Source organism: Mesoplodon mirus (assembly GCF_964341445.2).
Source record: "Mesoplodon mirus genome assembly, chromosome: 6".
NCBI lineage: Eukaryota > Metazoa > Chordata > Mammalia > Artiodactyla > Ziphiidae > Mesoplodon > Mesoplodon mirus.
In genome coordinates this window covers 131651857-131671883 of record NC_138982.1, presented here as the reverse complement: position 1 = coordinate 131671883, position 20027 = coordinate 131651857, and the positions used below count along the sequence as shown (strand labels likewise).

General features: G+C 43.8%; 2 protein-coding genes across 3 annotated transcripts in view; one reads left to right on the top strand and one right to left on the bottom strand.

The window, feature by feature from the left end:
• BACH1 (BTB domain and CNC homolog 1) overlaps positions 1 to 8318 on the bottom strand; it is a 47025-nt gene extending 38707 nt beyond the window's left edge. The window contains exon 1 of one of the 2 annotated variants that reach the window (XM_082625527.1): positions 8145 to 8318. The gene's annotated coding sequence lies outside the window, so the exon portion shown is untranslated. Of the gene's footprint in view, positions 1 to 7571; positions 7634 to 8144 lie in introns of those variants that run through there. The other variant, XM_082625529.1, reaches the window with a different exon arrangement.
• LOC309806020 (uncharacterized protein) lies at positions 4141 to 10947 on the top strand (the record flags this gene model as incomplete). Its single annotated transcript, XM_082624370.1, has 4 exons — positions 4141 to 4223; positions 6888 to 7023; positions 7550 to 8216; positions 8467 to 10947. The coding sequence occupies 4 exons, from the start codon at positions 4141 to 4143 to the stop codon at positions 8703 to 8705; spliced, it is 1125 nt and encodes a 374-aa protein (XP_082480496.1). The 3' UTR covers positions 8706 to 10947.
• Positions 10948 to 20027: the final 9080 nt, after the last annotated feature.

Here is a 20027-nt window from a genome sequence, read left to right as displayed (position 1 = left end):
CTTGATCATAGTAGCATATGTAAGAGGGAAAAAATCACCAAAAACTCCAAATCCAAAGACAACCACATTTTCTTTTTCTACTCAGAAGTATGTGTGTGTAGTGTTGATATAAGTAGCAGACAAGGATGACACTGTTGGCCATCCAGTTCCATTCGCCCCCCTCATTTTCTAACCACATCCTAATTGTGCCCACAAATCTACTCTCTACCTGAGGCCATGAGTTTCTGGGGTAGCAAACCCTAGTCCCAACCCAAGATGAATTGCAATCCATTTAAGCCAATCACAGTGGTCCCACTTCTCTTGACATTGACTGATTTAGGCGTCAACTTATGCAATGCTGGCCCCACAAAGGAGAGGCTGGGGTGGTATTCACTATGAGGTCTTTGGGAAAGGCTTTTATCACTAATAAAGAGATATCACAGAAAAAAAAAAGTCTTCTTCCAAGAAACTCAGTTATATTTACTGGTACACTTGAACTTGTGCCAGTCATCTTGCAACCATAAGAGGAACTAGCCACAGACAAAAGAAAGACATATCCTGCATTTTCAACCTTTTCCCACTGACTTTATTTTTAAATACATACAGACGCAGACACACAACCTTCTTGACCCAACCTCCTTCAACTAAAATCTCTCTTCTCTACTCTTCATTGCTATGCTTCTCAAAAGAGTGGTCAGAACAAGCTGCCTCCTCCACTAAATTATGCATTCATCACTGACATTCCTAAGGCTTTCTTAATTTCCCAAAACTTAAGCTTCTCATATCCTATGGTTTCAAGCCACACCTTACATGTTGCTATTTTAGCAATTAACACATGCTATAGTAATGGTCTGCCTGTCAGACTGTAACCTCTGAAAAATTCTGTATTGCCAACATCTAGAAAAGTTCCTGGCATATCAAGGCACAAATATTTGTTTCATAAACCAAATGTAAACCCAATACCTAACATGTAGGCATACCATGAAGGTTGAAATGAGTTTAGCAACCCTACTATCTACTCACACCAGAATATGTATTTGAGTGTAAACTGCGGAGAAGAACAGCATGCACAGGAAGATAAGAGACCAAAGTGCCTTGAAACTTAAAAACACAATTATTCTTTACTCCCCAGGGATCAGAGAGCTGGTCAAAGTTAACTCAGTAGGAGAGAAGAGGATGTTTCCACACTGGTGTATGAGAAGCAATGGCAGGGAGGCGTGCTAGTATCTGAGCAGCTCTGCCACTGGTGAGCACTGCTGCCAACCTGCTCCAGAGAGCAAAAGGTGTCCCAGACCTCCTGGGGTCTGGAACAGGCAAAAAACCAGGCCAGTGACAACAGACATGCACTCAAAGGCAAAACACATTTTTTAAAAAACCCAGAGAAATATATCTAGAGCTTGAACAGTACTTGCAACAGTCCAAGAGACAATGAAGCAGGCAAAGTTGGTCGTAGCTACAGACTCATCCTTAACCAGCATTTCCTTTGATATCTCTGGATGACAACTGGTAATGAAGGAATGAAGCAAAGATCCCTATTCAGCTGGGCAAAATTCTTTTCTACTTCAAAAGTCTCTTACTAATGTGGGAAAACTGATTAAAAGGGCAATGTCTTTTTTCTTACTTCCCCTTCTAATTTTAGTAGTAAATCCTATCTAGAGGAGCCCTTCTGGGAACACTCCTCAGAAAAACAGAGTAAATAAAGAGACATTAGGTGCTTTGAAAATGTAAAGTGTCTTGGGCGAAGATTTGACAACCACTTTACATTTTATAAAATAACAGTTCAGTGCAAAATACTCACTAATGAAATTACTGATCTTACCAAAACCCACTTACTCCAAATTGACGAACTAATAATTACAACCTAATAAGTTCATTGAAAGATTAATAAATCTTTTATAGCCACCTATTTTATAGCAAACTCTCTGATGGATAAGTACATCTCCTCACTGATTTAACTGACTTCCAAAAAACGTTGGCACATTTTAGAGAAGGAATAAGGCATTAAGGATATGAAGATACCAGCAAGTAGGGTCTTCCCATTTCTTCAATAAGACCCTAAGAGTTCATCTCCTTAGGCCAAAAACATCTCCCCTGGGAATCCTAGAGGCTGACCAGCCAGTAAAAAGAAGAGATGAATGACAGGGTAAAAAAAAAAAAAAAAAGGCAGAAGAGGAAGGTAAGACATTCCCCATACCAGCTTTAGTCTATAACCTTAGAGGTGAGATACTGACAAGGTCCAGGCACAAAGGAACTGAAAAAATGACCCCACTATATAAAACACTTTTTAATGTAATTCCACTTTAATGGGGGATGGGGAAGTGGAGCGCAGCTAACCACTATGACTCTGATTCAATCTAAGAAATGACAAATTAAAAAAGTGAAAATGACTTTACCAGACAGAAGCTAGGAACAGTTATTTTCTTACAAAAATATCCTTTGAGGACTTTTCTGGTGGCGCAGTGGTTGAGAGTCCGCCTGCCAATGCGGGGGACATGGGTTCGGGCCCTGGTGGGGGGTGGTGGATCCCACATGCCGCGGAGTGGCTGGGCCCCTGCGCCACGGCTGCTGAGCCTGCGCTCTGGGGCCCGCGAGCCGCAGCTGCTGAGCCCATGTGCCGCAACTGCTGGGGCCCGCGCCCCTGGAGCCCGTGCTCCTCAACGAGGGAGGCCACTGCGGTGGGAGGCCCGCGCACCGCAGCGAAGAGTGGCCCCTGCTCGCGGCAGCTGCAGGGAGCCCACGTGCAGCGGCGAAAACCCAACGCAGCCAAAAGTAAATAGATAAAATAAATAAATTTATTAAAAAAATAGATATATATATCCTTTGATTACTAACTTTCCTAAGGCATTAAGGAAATGACTTAAATTTATTTTTAAAAGAATATGATTTTCACACAGCTTCACCTGCACTGATGTAACATTTTCTAAACTGTGCCAGTACTGAGAAAGGAGCCAGCAAGCAGCCCGCCAACTCCACTGCATGCCCACAGTGCTCCTAGGACAGTCATTAACAACCAAGATCCTGGCAACCACTATTTCTTTGCTCCTTATATTTGCTTGGGGACAATTTTTATGATCCTACTAATATTCTCTAAACTGTCCCTGATCCTAAATAAAACAAAGGATCTGTTCCAGAGGAGTGATCATATTAAAGAAAAGTATTACATGTATAAGAGGTTTAGCATCTAGACAACCCAAATTATATTTTGCTCAATCCAATTCTAAGTCAATTACGAGGAAAAAGAAGTCAGAAGACAAATTTTCTTTCTATCTCAGGAGATGAACTAAATGATTTAAATCCAGGTGCTTCCTCAATCCTCACACCAATGATGGAAACAGAAAGTAGAATTCTAAATGACCAAGGGTTTCAATTCGGTACATATTTAAAATAACTTAAGAGGTACAACATACACTGTTTTCTCTTTCACTCTTTTAAAAATCCCCAAGTTTCAAAACCACAGAACTAAAATGAATCCATATTATACTACTGGTGCAGCAAATGACAGTTTACTGAACAAACACAGCCAAAGCACGTTCACTGTTCCATGGAGATAAACAGAAGACATGTATCTGCATTAAGAAACTGACACTCTAGTCAAAAGGATGGTCAAAATGTTTGACACAACCTTTCTGAATTACTAACGGGTGCAAGAAGCCTCGTGATAAACATATCTACTGTTTATCATGGTTAATTTTTCTATATTAGCACAAACATGTCATTTAAAGAAAACACAATACTTAGAAGTAACTGGCAGGTAAATTTACATTCCAAATGTTCACTGCAAGTCAGGAATGAGAATCAAAAAATGAGTTCTGTCCTGATGTTAATAAGCAGGAAGGGGGTACACAGGTTACTAACCCTGCTGGACCACAGTGTCCTCTATTATAACATGAAGAATAGATTAGATGCAGGATGGCAGATGTTATTTCTTCAAAAGCCAATTCCAAATAACTGGTGAAAACTGCCTCTAGAGCATTTTGCTGAGGTTGTTAGATTCCTTTACTAAAAAGCCATGTCCTGTGTTACTTGCCCTCAGAAGTTGGGTGTGTGTTTGAGATGCTGCTACTGATTTGTCAGAATGTTCACTTGAGTTGTTTTCCCAGTAGCAGCCACGTGCTGTACACCCACGCTGCTCCTCACTCTCTCCTCTGATCAGTCGGTGAAATGCAGCTCAGGGAGGCTGCAAAATGTGGCTGTGTAACCAAGCACTTCCCTGATTCTGAAGAACAGACAACAACAACCAATGCGTACTGATGTTTAATATGGAGCCAGCACTGTTCTAACTGCTTAACACATATTAATGCACTTTGCAACAACCCCTATGATATAGATTCTATTATCATCATCCCATTTTACAGATGAGAAAAAGAGGCACAACTAAGTGAAGTAACTTGTCTAAGGCTTCACAGCAGGTAAGTAACAAAGCAAGAACTTGACCTTCGGCAGTCTGGCTCCAGATGGCCCACTTTTAACGACTTTGCTTACTGCTTCTCTGTCAACTGTACAGTGATCAAATCTACAACTTCAGTTTTCTTAATGCTATGCACTAAGCCAGAAGCCCAGGTTTCATGGTGGTGTAAGTCTATATTTTATCTGCAGTCTGGAAATGTTTACTCTCTCCAAGGGGCCTGGATTCTGGCAAATAGTGCTCAAATTACCCATACCTTGAGCTTCGGCATATTACCTTGTTTGGCATAGTTTTTAAAATCATAATAGTTTCCTAAGTCACACATTCTGCCACACAAAATACACCTTCCATTTAGTAGAACCCTCAGGAAATGTGAGTTTGGGGTTAAAGCAATTCTCCCATTAACAGAACATTAGTCAGAAAATTGGGAGGACGGGATGATTCTTAAAACGTAAGTCTTGGGAGAGGATCAGCACTGTGAAGAGAAGTAACCGGGGGAATGCCACTTCCCAAGTGATTTGCTGGATATGAAGTCTTATTAATCCTTGTGAAAGGGGCCCCTTGTAAACTTGGCCCCCCAAAATGCAGACTTCAAGGAGTAACAGTGATCTTTCAAAGAATTTGTTATATACAAATTATACTCCAATGTGCAGATTATCTTCTGGTGGTCCCATTATACCCTTTTTACCTATTACTACACTTCAAATCATACCCATGAAACAAACCAACCGTCTGGCTTGTCTCCAAATTCAAAATACATGGTATTATATGTAACAGGCAACAATGTATTTGTTATTTCCATTCTCCACATCAACAATGTAATAAGAAATTTACACTTAAACTTCTAATCTTTAAAATACAGCATAAAAAGAATAGAACTACATGTGAAATAAAAATTAAAATGAATTAAGAACATCTGAAAGAATGACAGCTTTTAAGAGGAAATCACAAGTTTTAAAAAAAGTACCCCAGTTGTGGAGTGTTACTGGCAGTGGTTAACAAACTCTATGTTCCCCAACAGAAAAGGGGTGGCATAAACCCAAGTTATATAACATGCAGGTACTACTGTTACCCTGTATTTTTTTTTTTTTTTTTTTTTTTTTGGCCGTACGTGGGCCTCTTACTGTTGTGGCCTCTCCCGTTGCGGAGCACACCCGGACGCGCAGGCTCAGCGGCCATGGCTCACGGGCCCAGCCGCTCCGTGGCATGTGGGATCTTCCCGGACCGGGGCACAAACCCGTGTCCCCTGCACCGGCAGGCGGACTCTCAACCACTGCACCACCAGGGAAGCCCTGTTACCCTGTATCTTGAAGATGAATGTCTTTCTTATTTTATATAAAAGTGAGTTTTCAAAAAATCAAGGGCTTATTATTTTCTTCCAAAGGAATCATCTTGCACTCACCTTAGAAACCCTAATCCCCCAAAAATTCATGATTTTTAATCTCTTCTAGTCCCAAATGTAATGCATCTTTTTCTATTACAAAATGTTCTAATGAGCTACCATCAGTAAGAATCAGTCATTCTTCTGACCACAGATAAGGGTCAGATCCCCCCCCACTCCACATTTCCCTTCCCTAAACTCTGTTAGCAATAGGGACTGTATGCTTGGGTCCTGCGCTCATTTTTAAAGCAAGAAGTAATGATCCGAGATGGAAAGACACCAGCGCCATCACTAAGACAATGAGACAGATACCCATATGGTTTGCCTTTCACCCGACAGTGCCTTCAGACAGTGCTTTCGAGACTCGACCCAAAGAGACCTGTGAATTCCACCCACATTCTCCTTCCCCTCCTCTCTGCCACCAGAAACTACTAGTGTATGTATGAAAAGCCAGGGGCCATGAAAACCACGAGGAAGGCTCCTTTTGTGTTCTCCTAAAGAAATCTTTATGAAGAACAAATTAAGTTCACTTTCTGAAATGTATAAAGCACAAAACAACAAAACCACAAAAGGGAAACAAAAAACTAAGTACAATAAGAAGAGTAAATATTTTTGTTACGATACTATTAAGAAGTGACTCCTAGCTGCAAATTTCTTCCTCAGTTTTAGCTCTCTCCAGCACAAACTTCTCAGGCAGTAGGTCACGAGGCTGCTCTGTGTTTACCCACCACCTCAGCGCTCCTTGCCCACTTCCTAAGAGCGCTGGCACCTCACCCACTGATTACCTGTATCAACACAGACAACCCCAGCTTCAGGCCTCTGAAGCAACCCCTCTTGAGTGCTCCTTGGCCTTTTACAGTGGAGGCATGTGATGAGAGTATCTGCACCAGCTGTTCCTAATTACCTCTCAGGCTGGGGCGAATGACTCAGCAACCCAACTTTTTTTAAGGAGTCATCTACCTTGTTAGCCAACCAACATATTGAACAATGGTAAACCACTTGACAGAGCCACAGGTTAAACAACAATAATGCACGATGCCATGCCATCACTTAAACCAAGGCCATCCTACTCCCAGCTGACTCACCAAGTGTTCTTTTTCCCCAGGCTTCTTTAATCCAAAGGCTGAAGTGGCAAGCGCCTTCCAGCCCAGCCCAGCCCTTGCACCACTACCCAAGACCAGGAAGAAGCAGCCGGCCTCTTCCCATTTCTCTGCTTGACCATGTGAAGCGCTCAAGCGCTCTGACACTAACACCTCCGGTGTTTCCACCCTTTATCTTTCGGAACTGCTTGAAATGCAAACCCTCCTGGATATAAGCAGTGTTAAACTACATGAACAAAGACCTAGTCGTGGCACCCTCCAGACCCAATACTGATAGAATTCTCCCGAAAGATAGGCATCCCTACAAAACAGCCTTTGTTCCTTCAAGCGTGACACTGGAGCCTGTTTTTCCCACACACGTTCTTTCACAATCATTCACTACTACGCTATACCTTGAATCAGCCCAAATTCAACGCAGAAGGCTCACTGCACAAAAACCTTCTGTACAATTCTACTCAGTGACATTAAACTGCCGTGCAAGAACGAGAAAGCCATGGCACTCGCGTTTCATTAGACTAGCACAAAGCTGGTGTCTCTACGATCAACACCCACTCTCACCCGACTGTGGGAGTCTTTAATTACAACGCGCGGGCAAAACTCCAACAAAGGGAGCCCTGGGATCTCCGGGCCCCCAAACCACTCTTCGCTAAACCCAGCCCCGCAGGGTGGTGTTTTTTGCTCTAGCCACGAACTCGGCCTTTCTTACGTGATTACAGGCGCGACCTACACCCAGGCTGGGCAGACGGGAGGCAAACAGCTCGCCGGACGCGGCGGCTGCCGAGCGTGGTGGGAGGAGGCGGAGGGACGATACGGAGCCGGGCCGGCCGCGCGGGCGGTGCTGATGTGTCACAGCCCCGGCGGGCCGCGCGCCGGCTGGGGGTTGGGGGGGTGCCGGGCTCGGACCCGGGTGCCCGAGAGGAGGGGGAGGGGGAGCGGGCGCCCGGGCCCCAGCACATCGCGGCCCCCCGCCCGCCGGCCCGGGATAAAGTACAGCGCGGGCTCGTAAACAACGGCGCCGGCCGCGCGCGGGGCCACGGGGCGCCGACCCGTCGCCCCTTCCGGCGGACGCGGCCACTTCCAGGAACGGGAGCCGCAGCCGCCCCCCGCGGGCCCCGCTTAATGCCCCCTGCCCAGAAAGCAGCCACCCCGGTCTCCCTCACCGCCTCCCCAGGACCTGCCCGCGGACCGCCCCTCACAGGCCGGCGGCCCAGACCGCGCGCGAGACGCCGCCGCGAGGACCCTGCCGGGGAAGGGCGCCCGGGACAGGCGAGTCACTCACCAGAGCCGAGGCACGACGCAGCCCGACTGACGGCAGAGAGCGAGCCTGGCGGGCCGCGCGGGCAGCTATCAGGTGACTCACTCCCTCTCCGCGGCCGGCCGCCCCCTCCCCTCTCCTTCCTTTCCCTTTCCTCCCTCGCCTCCCCTCCCTTCCCCTCTCGTTCCCTCCCCTTCCCTCCGCAGCTGCGGCCACCGCCCCCTCCTGGCGCCCAAGCCCCGCCCGCCTCGCGAGGTCCCGCCCCGTAGGCCTGCCTCGCGAGACCCCGCCCTTCCCGCTCCGTAGAGCCTAAACCCCGCCCTCACTAAAGGCCCCGCCCCGCCAGCCAGGAAGCATCGGTACGCGGATCCCTGCGGCTGCCTGCGCGTAGCCAGAAGCCCACACGAGGGGATGCAGGGAGGCATCGCGCGAGCCCTGGGCAGGGCAGGCCTCGAGGAGGCGCCGGCGGGGTCCCGCAACCTCCGTGGGCAGCGCCCCTTTGCGGGCACAGCCCGCAGCCTGAACGAAAAAGCCACCCGAGGACCACCTCCTCCTTTCCTGCTGAAAGCAGAAAGAAAAGCCTGACGGCCTGCTCGCTCTAAGTGTTGCCAGGATACCCGGAATCGAGTGCCAGCGGACACCAGCAGGGAGGACGAGAGCCGGCCACGCCCCTCCCCAGACCAGACCCCCTCAGGGGTAGCTTTTGGCAGCCCCCGCAGCAGAGCTTCTCCTCTGCCTTCTCCAGGGGGTGGTGGGGCGCCCAGGTTCGCAAGGTTTTTGAGCTTCTTGATAGGGATGCATCAAGTGCATCCAGGATTTTGTAGAAAGCATCTGGCCGCCCTACTTTTCTCTGACAGTGAAAACAGTGGCCTCAGCTAACAGGTGTTCCCTTTACGTGGTGGCCGCCAGGAAACTTGGAACCAGGTTGAGCGCCCAGTGGTGTCAGCCGGCTCATCTCAAGCCCAGGTCAGGCTTTCATCTTCTGCTGCTTCTTCCGGTGTTCATCCAATTGTTGGTGTTAAAATTAAGTTCCCAAGCCATTTAGCATCTCTGGAGTTCAAAGCACTGACTGTGCGAAAAGATGTGCACCTGGCAAAGCCTACACTTATCAATCTAAAGGGAGACCCAAGCGCTCTGGCACTGTGCCAGCCGACCTGATTGGAGTTGGGATCTTGTGAAGGGATTTTGCCGTTGGCTTTTGAGTTCAGGTCGAAAGACAGAAAGAAGTCGATGGCTGGACAGCATCAGCACCAGGATGTGTGGGCTCATTCTTTCACACAGGAAGACAGCCCTGGACCTCTCAGGGCAAAAAAAGACTGCCAAGTTAATGAAGTCAAGTATTATCACTAACGTGGCTCCGTTTGTATTCACAGGCGGTGAGACTTAGGGACATTTGAGTTACATCCAAAATACACGAGAAAATGATGAGTGAAATCGTGTGGGAGTGCAAGGGGTAAAGTGATTCACCGTGACCTAGAATTTGGGCAGTAGGTAACATTTGCATTGGATCTTAACTGGGAAGAATGGGGCCCTGCAGTCCAGGGAGGGAAGAGCATATGCAATAGTCCAGACGTAGGAGGCAGATGACATTTCAGGCTACCTGAGTTCATGGTGGGGTAAAAATATTTAGTTAGAAAGGAGGAAAGAACAGTTGGAAATAGACATGAAAGGACTGGGGTTCTTACATGCACCTGAACATTTTTGAGGCTTCATTCACCTCACCCAAAGCCAGTGGAATTCTAGTCTTCCTTCCTCCCACACCTTTGCAGTTTCTTCGAGAGGAAGAACAGACCCTTCCTCTTTGCAAGGAACTCTTCCTTCTGTACTCTCGATAAATGGCAGTGAAAGTTTCTAGCATATGCTCTGATATGTTAAATTGTTTGAAAAGTCTTACAAAGGTATATCAAGGTGTTGAGAATACCAAGGCTGTTAGGAGTTACTCTCAAACTTTAGTGTTCATAAGAATCTCTGGATAGCCAGGACATGGAAGCAACCCAAATGTCCATCAACAGAGGAATGGATAAAGAAGATGTGGTACATATACACAGTGGAATATTACTCAGCCATTAAAAGGAACAAAACAGTGCAATTTGCAGAGACATGGATAGACCTAGAGACTGTCATACAGAGTGAAGTAAGTCAGAAAGAAAACAAATATCATATAATATCGCTTATATGTAGAATCTAGAAAAATGGTACAGACGAACTTATTTGCAAAGCAGAAATAGAGACACAGATGTAGAGAACAAACTTATGAATACCAGGGGGGGAAGGGGGGATGAATTAGGAGATTGGGATTGATATATATACACTACTATGTATAAAATAAACAACTAATGAGAACCTACTGTATGACATAGGGAACTCTACTCAATGCTCTGTGGTGACCTAAATGGGAAGGAAATCTAAAAAAAGAGGTGATATATGTATATGTATAACTGATTCACTTTGCTGTACAACAGAGGCTAACACAACATTGTAAAGCAACTATACTCCAGTAAAAATTAAAAAAAAAAAAAAGAAAGAAACTCTGGGGTACTTGTTAAAAATGTAGATTCCTGGTCTCTGCCCCCAAAGATTCTGGTTTCATAAGTCTGAATGTGACCCAAGGATCTGCATTATTTTTAATAGTTATGCAAATAGTCTTCAAACATCACTTGAGAAGTACTGAGTTAAAGCTTATGGTATATATTAGGTGCAGGGCAAAAAAAACAAAATTAGAGAATGATATAAAACCAAGTCAGAATGGGAAGGGCCTCATGCACTGTGCCTACAGTTTGAACTTTATCCCATGGGCTGAAGGGAGTGTGTAGAGGTATTTAAGTCATGTGATAGTTTTTAGAAGCTAATTCTGGAGAACATCATTCACTCCACTTCCATTGCCTTAGCTCCTTCTGTCTCTAAATATTCATTCACTAAATCAATGATATTTGGAGGTTGAACAAATTGTTTTAAACTGTAAGCGATTACCAAGATAAAACAAGAATAGGTTGCCACAAGTTGAAAAACTGCCAGTTCACACTTCTTCCCTCAAAAATGATTATGAATTAAAGCCCTACCACCCCTAGCCCTAGGTTGAAAGTTTTTTGTAAAAAGTGAACATATTTCATTAGAAGACAGGCTTCCTTGAGCAGGATGGGCAAACACACCCTAGTGTTTACCTGCTATCTGAAATGAAAGGTAAGGTGAAAGGAATGTAGCCTCTGACTAGGGATATTCACAGCTTCTAAGATTTAAAAAAGGCAGAAATTATAAAGCTACAAGGATATATTGTACAACACAGGGAATACAGCCAATATTTTATAACAATAAGTGGAGTATAACCTTTAAAAATTCTGAGTCACTATATTGTACACCTGTCACATATAATATTGTACATCAGCTATACTTCAATTTTTTTTAAAGGCAGTAAAAGAGAAAGAAAGAACACAATATTGGAGCAGAAGAACTTAACGTGACAGGGGCCAAATTGGTGAAAGAGGTGCTACTTGAATACCAGATTTAATGACAACCAAAGTGGAACAGTGTAGGGTCCAAGTAGGGAAAAATTCTTGTGCCTCCAAAAACCAACTGGAGTAACTCTTTGTCACTCTCCCCATTGAGAAGGGGAATCTGTTGTCCATCAACTCGAATCGGGGTTGGCCCTGTAACTGCATAGCCAAGAGAACACTGCAGAAGTGACGCTCTGTTAGTTCTGGGTCTAGTCTTTGGATTGGCATCTCCCACTTCCTCTTTCTTGGCACCCTCCTTCACAGACAAGTCACCATGCTGTGACAAGCCCAGCATGGGACATGTATAGCCTCTCCAGGCAACAGCCCTAGCAGAACAACCAGCCAATAGCTGGCATTAAATGTGTCATGTGAGTGAGCCACCTTGGTTGTTCTGTTCTAGTCAAGTTTATACATGACTCCAGCCCCAGCCAAAAGGAAAAAAAAATACTCTGAACGGAGCCCATTCAACTCACAGAATTATAAGATAATAAAATGAGTGCTGTTTTAAGTCTTGGGGTGGTTTGGTTAAAGAAAATATCTGATGATGAAGTAGGGCATGAAAATGTAGTTAAATTTTGTGAGAAGACCCACAAGTGCGATGGTCAAGGCTTAGAGGAAAGTTCAGATAAATAAAACAGAAAATATGTAGAAGAGACCAGTTAATTTTAAACTGTGTTAAGCTCCTTAATCTGAGGTGACACTTGAGATTTTCCTCAATTACAAATTAATTGTACCCCCAATTTCTCTCACTCTGCCGTATATATTTATCTATTGAAGTAGAGAAATTGTTATTCTCTCAGAAGCTAATGCTAAAAATCATACTCAAAAAATATATATATGTGTATATACATACACACATATAAATGCTTACGGGTAGAAGGTGAGACCCTCAGGATTCTGAGTGTAGCCTGACTGCTCTGCACAACTGGGGAGATGAGAGAAGAGAGTTGGAAGCAGCAGACTGCACAGAGTTTGATGTAACCAGTCCCTCAAGCCCAAAGTAAAGTCACTAAATGTTTGGTGCACGTGCCCTTCCTGTGGAGCCAGTGATGTTTGTGCTTGGTGCTGAGTCAGAAACAGCAAGTAGAGCCTTCAGGCACAGTCACATGTCTGCAAAGGGCAGAAAGGTCCAGCCTGATAGCTTTGTTACCTGTATTTGTTGAGGTTTACACCCAGAATTACACCTGCAGCTCTTGGTCTTTTATTTTCAAAATTCATGCAGGTGTTAAATTCTACTTCATAATATATTTGTCTTCATAAAATTGTTCTCAAAACAAAATTTTTTTTGGCTTCCCTGGTGGCGCAGTGGTTGAGAGTCCGCCTGCCGATGCAGGAGACATGGGTTCGTGCCCCCGTCGGGGAAGATCCCACATGCCGCAGAGCCGCTAGGCCCGTGAGCCATGCCGCTGAGCCTGCGCGTCCGGAGCCTGTGCTCCACAATGGGAGAGGCCATAGCAGTGAAAGGCCCGCGTACCACAAAAAAAAAAAAAAAAAAAAAAAAAAAAATTTAAGTAAAACTGACACAACTAGCAGAGGTGCCGTATTTTTTGTTTGTTTGTTTGTTTGTTTGTTTTGCGGTACGCGGGCCTTTCACTGTTGTGGCCTCTTTCATGGCGGAGCACAGGCTCCGGACGCGCAGGCTCAGCGGCCATGGCTTACGGGCCCAGCCGCTCCGAGGCATGTGGGATCTTCCCGGACCGGGGCACGAACCCGTGTCCCCAGCATCGGCAGGCAGACTCTCAACCACTGCCCCACCAGGGAAGCCCAGAGGTGCCGTATTTTAACTCATAGTTTCTTTCACCTCTGACACGCACTGTTTCATTCACCTAGAGCAGCGGGTCTCCACAGAGGCCGGTTTTGCCCCCCCAGGAGATATTGGTATTGATATGGGACAGGGGCGGCAGGGAGGAATGCTACTGGTATCTAGTGGGTAGAGGCCAGAGATGCTGCTAAACAACCTACAATGCACCAGGGAGTCCCCATGGCTAAACTGCACTGTGAATATAGACTCCTTATTCCCCATTCACATCAAAGAATTCTCAGGCCCAACGCATCAATAATGTCAAGGTCGAAAAACCCTCAGTTAGATGTACTCATGCTCCAATATGAGAAATGTGTACATAAATTAAAAGCAGGAATAAAGGGAAATAAATAAGTAGAAAGAAAATACAGTGAAACCAGGGAAGAAGCTAAACGTACATATCACAAAACAGATATCCGTGACAAAGATGACCTCCAGAATTCTCTGCCGTCTCCTAGCGGCCAGGTAAAAAGGGAAACCTGTTAAGTCAATAATGAGCTACCTAGAGGTTGGATAGGAGTGATCACTGTGGGAGGAAGAAGTACTGAACTCTGAGAGAAGATGAAAAATTGGGCACGGGCTATGACCCCCATCACAACAACACATTTCCTGGACTGGGGTGCCAGATGTAGGAAGTGCTTTGGAAATAGAATAGAATGAGTAACCTCTGAGATTTAAAAGTTATCAAATAAGATAGACCTATGGGGTCAGAGGAGAGATACACATACTGCCGTAAAGAGATAGAACCGTCACTTGGGGGTGCTGGATTTTCTCCACTGGACACTCCTGATTCCCTGTACAGTCTCCCCTACCCTGCTCTGTGCCCCGGGAAGCTGTTCTCTAGGCACAGCATCCAGAGGGTCCCCTGCTTCCTCACTTCTGGTCGTACTTGGATAACCAGAGGTGTCAGCAGGAAGGCAACTGTCTCCCATCCCAGGCAGTAGGTTGGCTCTAGCTATGTTCCTCTAACAAAGGCCCAGCAGCTCTCGGGCAACCTCTACGTAGAGCTACAGCCGAAGCAACATCTTTCTATGGGTGGTGATAACTCCCCACCTTGGTTAGCCCCAGGGTGCGTCGCTGTCCCTTGGCAGGTTACTTGCCCAGTCCTATCTGTTTCCTGCCTTCTGGGACTTATTCACCAGGTCAAGACTTGGGGATAACCAGAATGAATATATTAACACATACAAGGAAAGAATGTGACTGCCAAGAAGAGGAGTTCATCAATCTGAAGCCAACAAGAGGGGAGCCAGAGGTGCAGAAACAGGCAACACATCCCTGGCACTGGGGTGTGAGGGTGAGGGTAGGTCAGCCAAGGACACAGTAGAGGTAACCCCTGCTTTTCAAAAGTTCATTTTACACCACTTTGATCTTACAGAATACCTACATTAGTACTTATTTTTGTTAACCAAAAGAAATCTAAAGAGGACTTTTATTTTTACAAAAAAGGAGAAAAATGAAAATAGCATTCAGCTTCTGTTTTGCAGTGAGCCTTTAAAGAGGCAACGCACATCCTGAATGTCAAGAGTGGCGCCACCCAGCTCCTTCCCCGGGAACTACACTCAGCCTCTCAGCATTAAGCCACCATAGCTTGGAACTGTGTCTGAGCATCTGTGTTTTATCTCAGTTTATTTTGTGCATTCATTAGCAAGATGTGTCCTAAAGTAATTACTTCTTCACTTTATGCCATTTCAGCTTATGAAAGGTTTCATAGAAACATTCAACTTTATCAGAAAGTGAGGAAACCTGCATTTTATTCCCAGGCAGGACATGGGGAGGATGGAAGCTGAGGGCTGCCCGTGTCTTGGTTCCATTAGATTAGGCACCTAGGTCACCCTATTTACATCGCTCTTTGATTTCTTTCTAATGGTTTGCTTTGCATATACATCTGCCTACAGGGAGAGATCTGATTAGTGAGCATCAACATTTGGTACATTTGCTGGCAATACTCTCTTCATAAATTAATAACTCGTCTTTCCGGGTTTCTTTCTGCCTCTGTAGCTTTGGGTGAGCGTGCATCTGAAAGACAGATCACCACTGATATGTCCACAGTTCAGGTTTCTGATCTGCAAGTACAGAATCGTACTGAGTGTGACAAGGTAAAGCCCCAGGTGACCTGGTCTAGGTGATACCTCCTTCACAGAAACTCTCTTGGTATTCATCACTAGTAACCTTTAGATCAGGGGCACTTTATTCCCCCATTTATGCCCCTTTCTCTAAATCCCTTTTTGGCAGATACTGCTAGTCGTCTACTCAATATCCATTCCCTCTTCTTCCTTTCTATTATAATTGAATGTGGGCTTAAAAACACTTGAAAACACCTCCCCGGACTCCCTTAGTCATGTGACCTAGTTCTGGCCAACCAGATATAGGTATATATGCACTCAATGGAATTTCCAAGAAAGCTCTTACTTTCCTGATAACAAAAGACCAAATCACCCAGTATGCAATTTTGCCTTCTGCCCTCTCTGCCTTGTATGATTGAGGTGGGGCTCTTCTCTCTCATCCTAGTGTACGAGAACCACACTCTAAGGATAGCAGGCCAGGAAGCTAGAAAAAAGCTCAGGTCCTTGACAGCTTCCTTGAGCAGCTGACCAGCACTGGTTGTGGGGTTCACACCTCTTATCATACAGGAGAAAGAAAACCCTAGTCAGTTAAGGCTTGCAGAGTAGGGTGTCTATTACATGAAGCCAAATGCAGCCTTAACTGATAAGTTTTCTTAATTCCAAGGCTTTGCCAAGTCCCCCATATCATTCTGTTTAAATGCATGAACTGAGAACCCTGAAGTCACGCATCCTAGGTTATGTGGGAATAAATGAGTTGTTATGATTACAGGCGAACTATGCATATGACCCCGGAAGCTAGAACAAATAGCAATGAATAGCAGTATAATCATGTTGAGAGTATTAGAAGGACAAAGAATTGATATTATTATGAAATTACAAAGAATATTATATGTTATTGACTTCTGGATTGCCATATCCTCTTAGATATAACTAGGTCACAAATAAGACAACAGAGATGCACTTAAGGCAGTAAAAATACTCTGATAAAATTCCAGGAAATTGCTCTTTTGAAACATGGGACAGCTGCCAAAGGGGGGAAAAAAGGAAGTTAAAATCTTTCAAAACAATTTCATGGATTTTAGCTCTGCAGAAACATTGGAAAGCATAAGAAATTGTATGGAATTACTCTGATAATTTAAAATCTTCCTCTTTTATTATGCATTTTATAACTGGATGATCAAAGTCTGCATCATAGTTAGATTACACGAATTGAAAGAGACATATCCACTTACAGCAGCCAAAATAAAGAAGTCCAAGCACCACAAGCAGCATGAGGGGTAGAGATTCGGGCACTCCAGGATCATGACGACTTGCGGCGGGAATACGGGAGGATGGGGGTGATGGCTGCTTCTTCTAGACACCAGGGAATGCAGCTGGGTCTGGATCCAAAGCAGGCTCTCCATATTGACCAGGCCCAGAGGACAACGCCCACCTGGAGGACAAAGCAGAGCACAGAAGGCTGGCCACCCTGTGCCTTTGGATTGGAGAATTTAACCCATTTATATGTAAGCCGTATGGCTGACAGGGTCTTGTGCTCCAGCCAGATATCAGGCCTGAGCCTCTGAGGTGGGAGAGCCAAGTTCAGGACATTGGACCAACAGAGACCTCCCGGCACCACATAACATCAATCAGCGAGAGATCTCCCAGAGATCTTTGTTTCAACACTAAGACCCAGCTCCACGCAACAACCAGCAAGCTCCAGTGCTGGACACCCCATGCCAAACAACTAGCAAGACAGGAACACAACCCCACCCATTAGCAGAGAGGCTGCATAAAATCATAATAAGTTCACATACACCCCAAAACACAACACCAGATGCTGTCCTGCCCACCAGAAAGACAAGATCCAGCCTCAACCACCAGAACATGGGCACCAGTCCCCTCCACCAAGAACCCTACACAACGTGCTGAAACAACCTTACCCACTGTGGGCAAACACCAAAAACAATGGGAACTCTGAAACTGCAGCCTGTGAAAAGGAGACTCCAAACACAGTAAGTTAAGCAAAACAGAGAAATACACAGCCGATGAAGGAGCAAGGTAAAAACCCACCAGACCAAACAAATGAAGAGGAAATAGGCAGTCTACCTGAAAAAGAATTCAGAGTAGTGACAGTAAAGATGATATAAAATCTTGGAAGTAGAATGGAGAAAATACAAGAAACGTCAAACAAGGACCTATAAGAACTAAAGAACAAACATACGATGATGAACAACACAATAAATGAAATTAAAAATTCTCTAGAAGGAATCAATAGCAGAATAACTGAGGCAGAAGAACAGAGAAGTGACCTGGAAGATAAAATAGTAAAAATAATTACCTCAAAGCAGAATAAAGAAAAAAGAATGAAAAGAATTGAGGACAGTATCAGAGACTTCTGGGACATTATACACACCAACATTCGAATTATAGGGGTGCCAGAAGAAGAAGAGAAAAAGAAAGGGTCTGAGAAGATATTTGAAGAGATTATAGTTGAAAACTGCCCTAATATGGGAAAGGAAATAGTCAATCAAGTCCAGGAAATGCACAGAATCCCATACAGTATAAATGCAAGGAGAAACATGCCAAGACACATATTAATCAAACTATCAAAAATTAAATACAAAGAAAACATATTAAAAGCAGCAAGAGAAAAACAACAAATAATATACAAGGGAATCCCCATAAGTTTAACAGCTGATCTTTCAGCAGAAATTCGACAAGCCAGAACAGACTGGCAGGACATATTTAAAGTGATGAAAGGGTAAAACCTATAACCAAGATTACTCTACCCAGCAAGGATCTCATTCAGATTCTACAGAGAAATTAAAAGCTTTACAGACAAGCAAAAGCTAAGAGAATTCAGCACCACCAAACCAGCTTTACAACAAATGCTAAAGGAACTTCTCTAGGCAGCAAAAACACAAGAGAAGAAAAAGACCTACAATAACAAACCCAAAACAGTTAAGAAAATGGTAATAGAAACATACATATCAATAATTATCTTAAATGTAAATGGATTAAATGCTCCAAACAAAAACATAGACTGGCTGAATGGATACAAAAACAAGACCCATATACATGCTGTCTACAAGAGACCACTTCAGACCTAGGGATGCATACAGACTGAAAGTGAGGGGATGGAAAAAGATATTCCATGCAAATGGAAATCAAAAAAAGCTGGAGGAGCAATTCTCATATCAGACAAAATAAACTTTAAAATAAAGACTATTACAAGAGACAAAGAAGGACACTACATAATGATCAAGGGATCAATTCAAGAAGAAGATATAACAATTGTAAATATTTATGCACCCAACATAGGAGCACCTCAATACATAAGGCAAATGCTAACAACCATGAAAGGGGAAATTGACAGTAACACAATAATAGTTGGGGACATTAACACCCCACTTTCACCAATGGACAGATCATCCAAAATGAAAATAAATAAGGAAACATAAGCTTTAAATGACACTTTAATCTAGATGGACTTAATTGATATTTATATGACATTCCATCAAAAACAACAGAATACACTTTCTTCTCAAGTGCTCATGGCATATTCTCCAGGATACATCATATCTTGAGTCACAAATCAAGCCTTGATAAATTTAAGAAAATTGAAATCTTATCAAGTATCTTTTCCAAACACAATGTTATGAGACTAGATATCAATTACAGGAAAAAATCTGTAAAAAATACAAACACATGGAGGCTAAACAATACACAACAAAATAACAAAGAGATCACTGAAGAAATCAAAGAGGAAATTAAAAAAAATACCTAGAAACAAATGACAATGAAAACATGATGACCCAAAACCTGTGGGATGAAGCAAAAGCAGTTCTAAGATGGAAGTTTATAGCAATACAATCCTACCTCAAGAAACAAGAAACATCTCAAATAAACAACCTAACCTTATACCGAAAGCAATTAGAGAAAGAAGAACAAAAAACCCCCAAAGTTAGCAAAAGGAAAGAAATTATAAAGTTCAGATCAGAAAAAAATGAAAAAAAAATAAGAAAACAATAGCGAAGATCATTAAAACTAAATATTGGTTATTTGAGAAGATAAACAAAATTGATAAACCATTAGCCAGACTCATCTAGAAAAAAAGGGAGAAGACTCAAATCAACAGAATTAGAAATGAAAAAGAAGTAACAACTGACACTGCAGAAATACAAAAGATCATAAGAGATTACTACAAGCAACTATATACCAATAAAATTGACAACCTGGAAGAAATGGACAAATTCTTAGAAAAGCACAACCTTCCGAGACTGAATCAGGAAGAAATACAAAATATAAATGGACCAATCACAAGCACTGAAATTGAAACTGTGATCAAAAATCTTCCGACAAACAAAAGCCCAGAACCAGATGGCTTCACAGGAAAATTCTATCAAACATTTAGAGAAGAGCTAACACCTATCCTTCTCAAGCTCTTCCAAATTATATCAGAGGGAGGAACACTCCCAAACTCATGCTAGAAGGCCATCATCACTCTGATACCAAAACCAGACAAAGATGTCACAAAAAAAAGAAAACTACAGGCCAATATCACTGATGA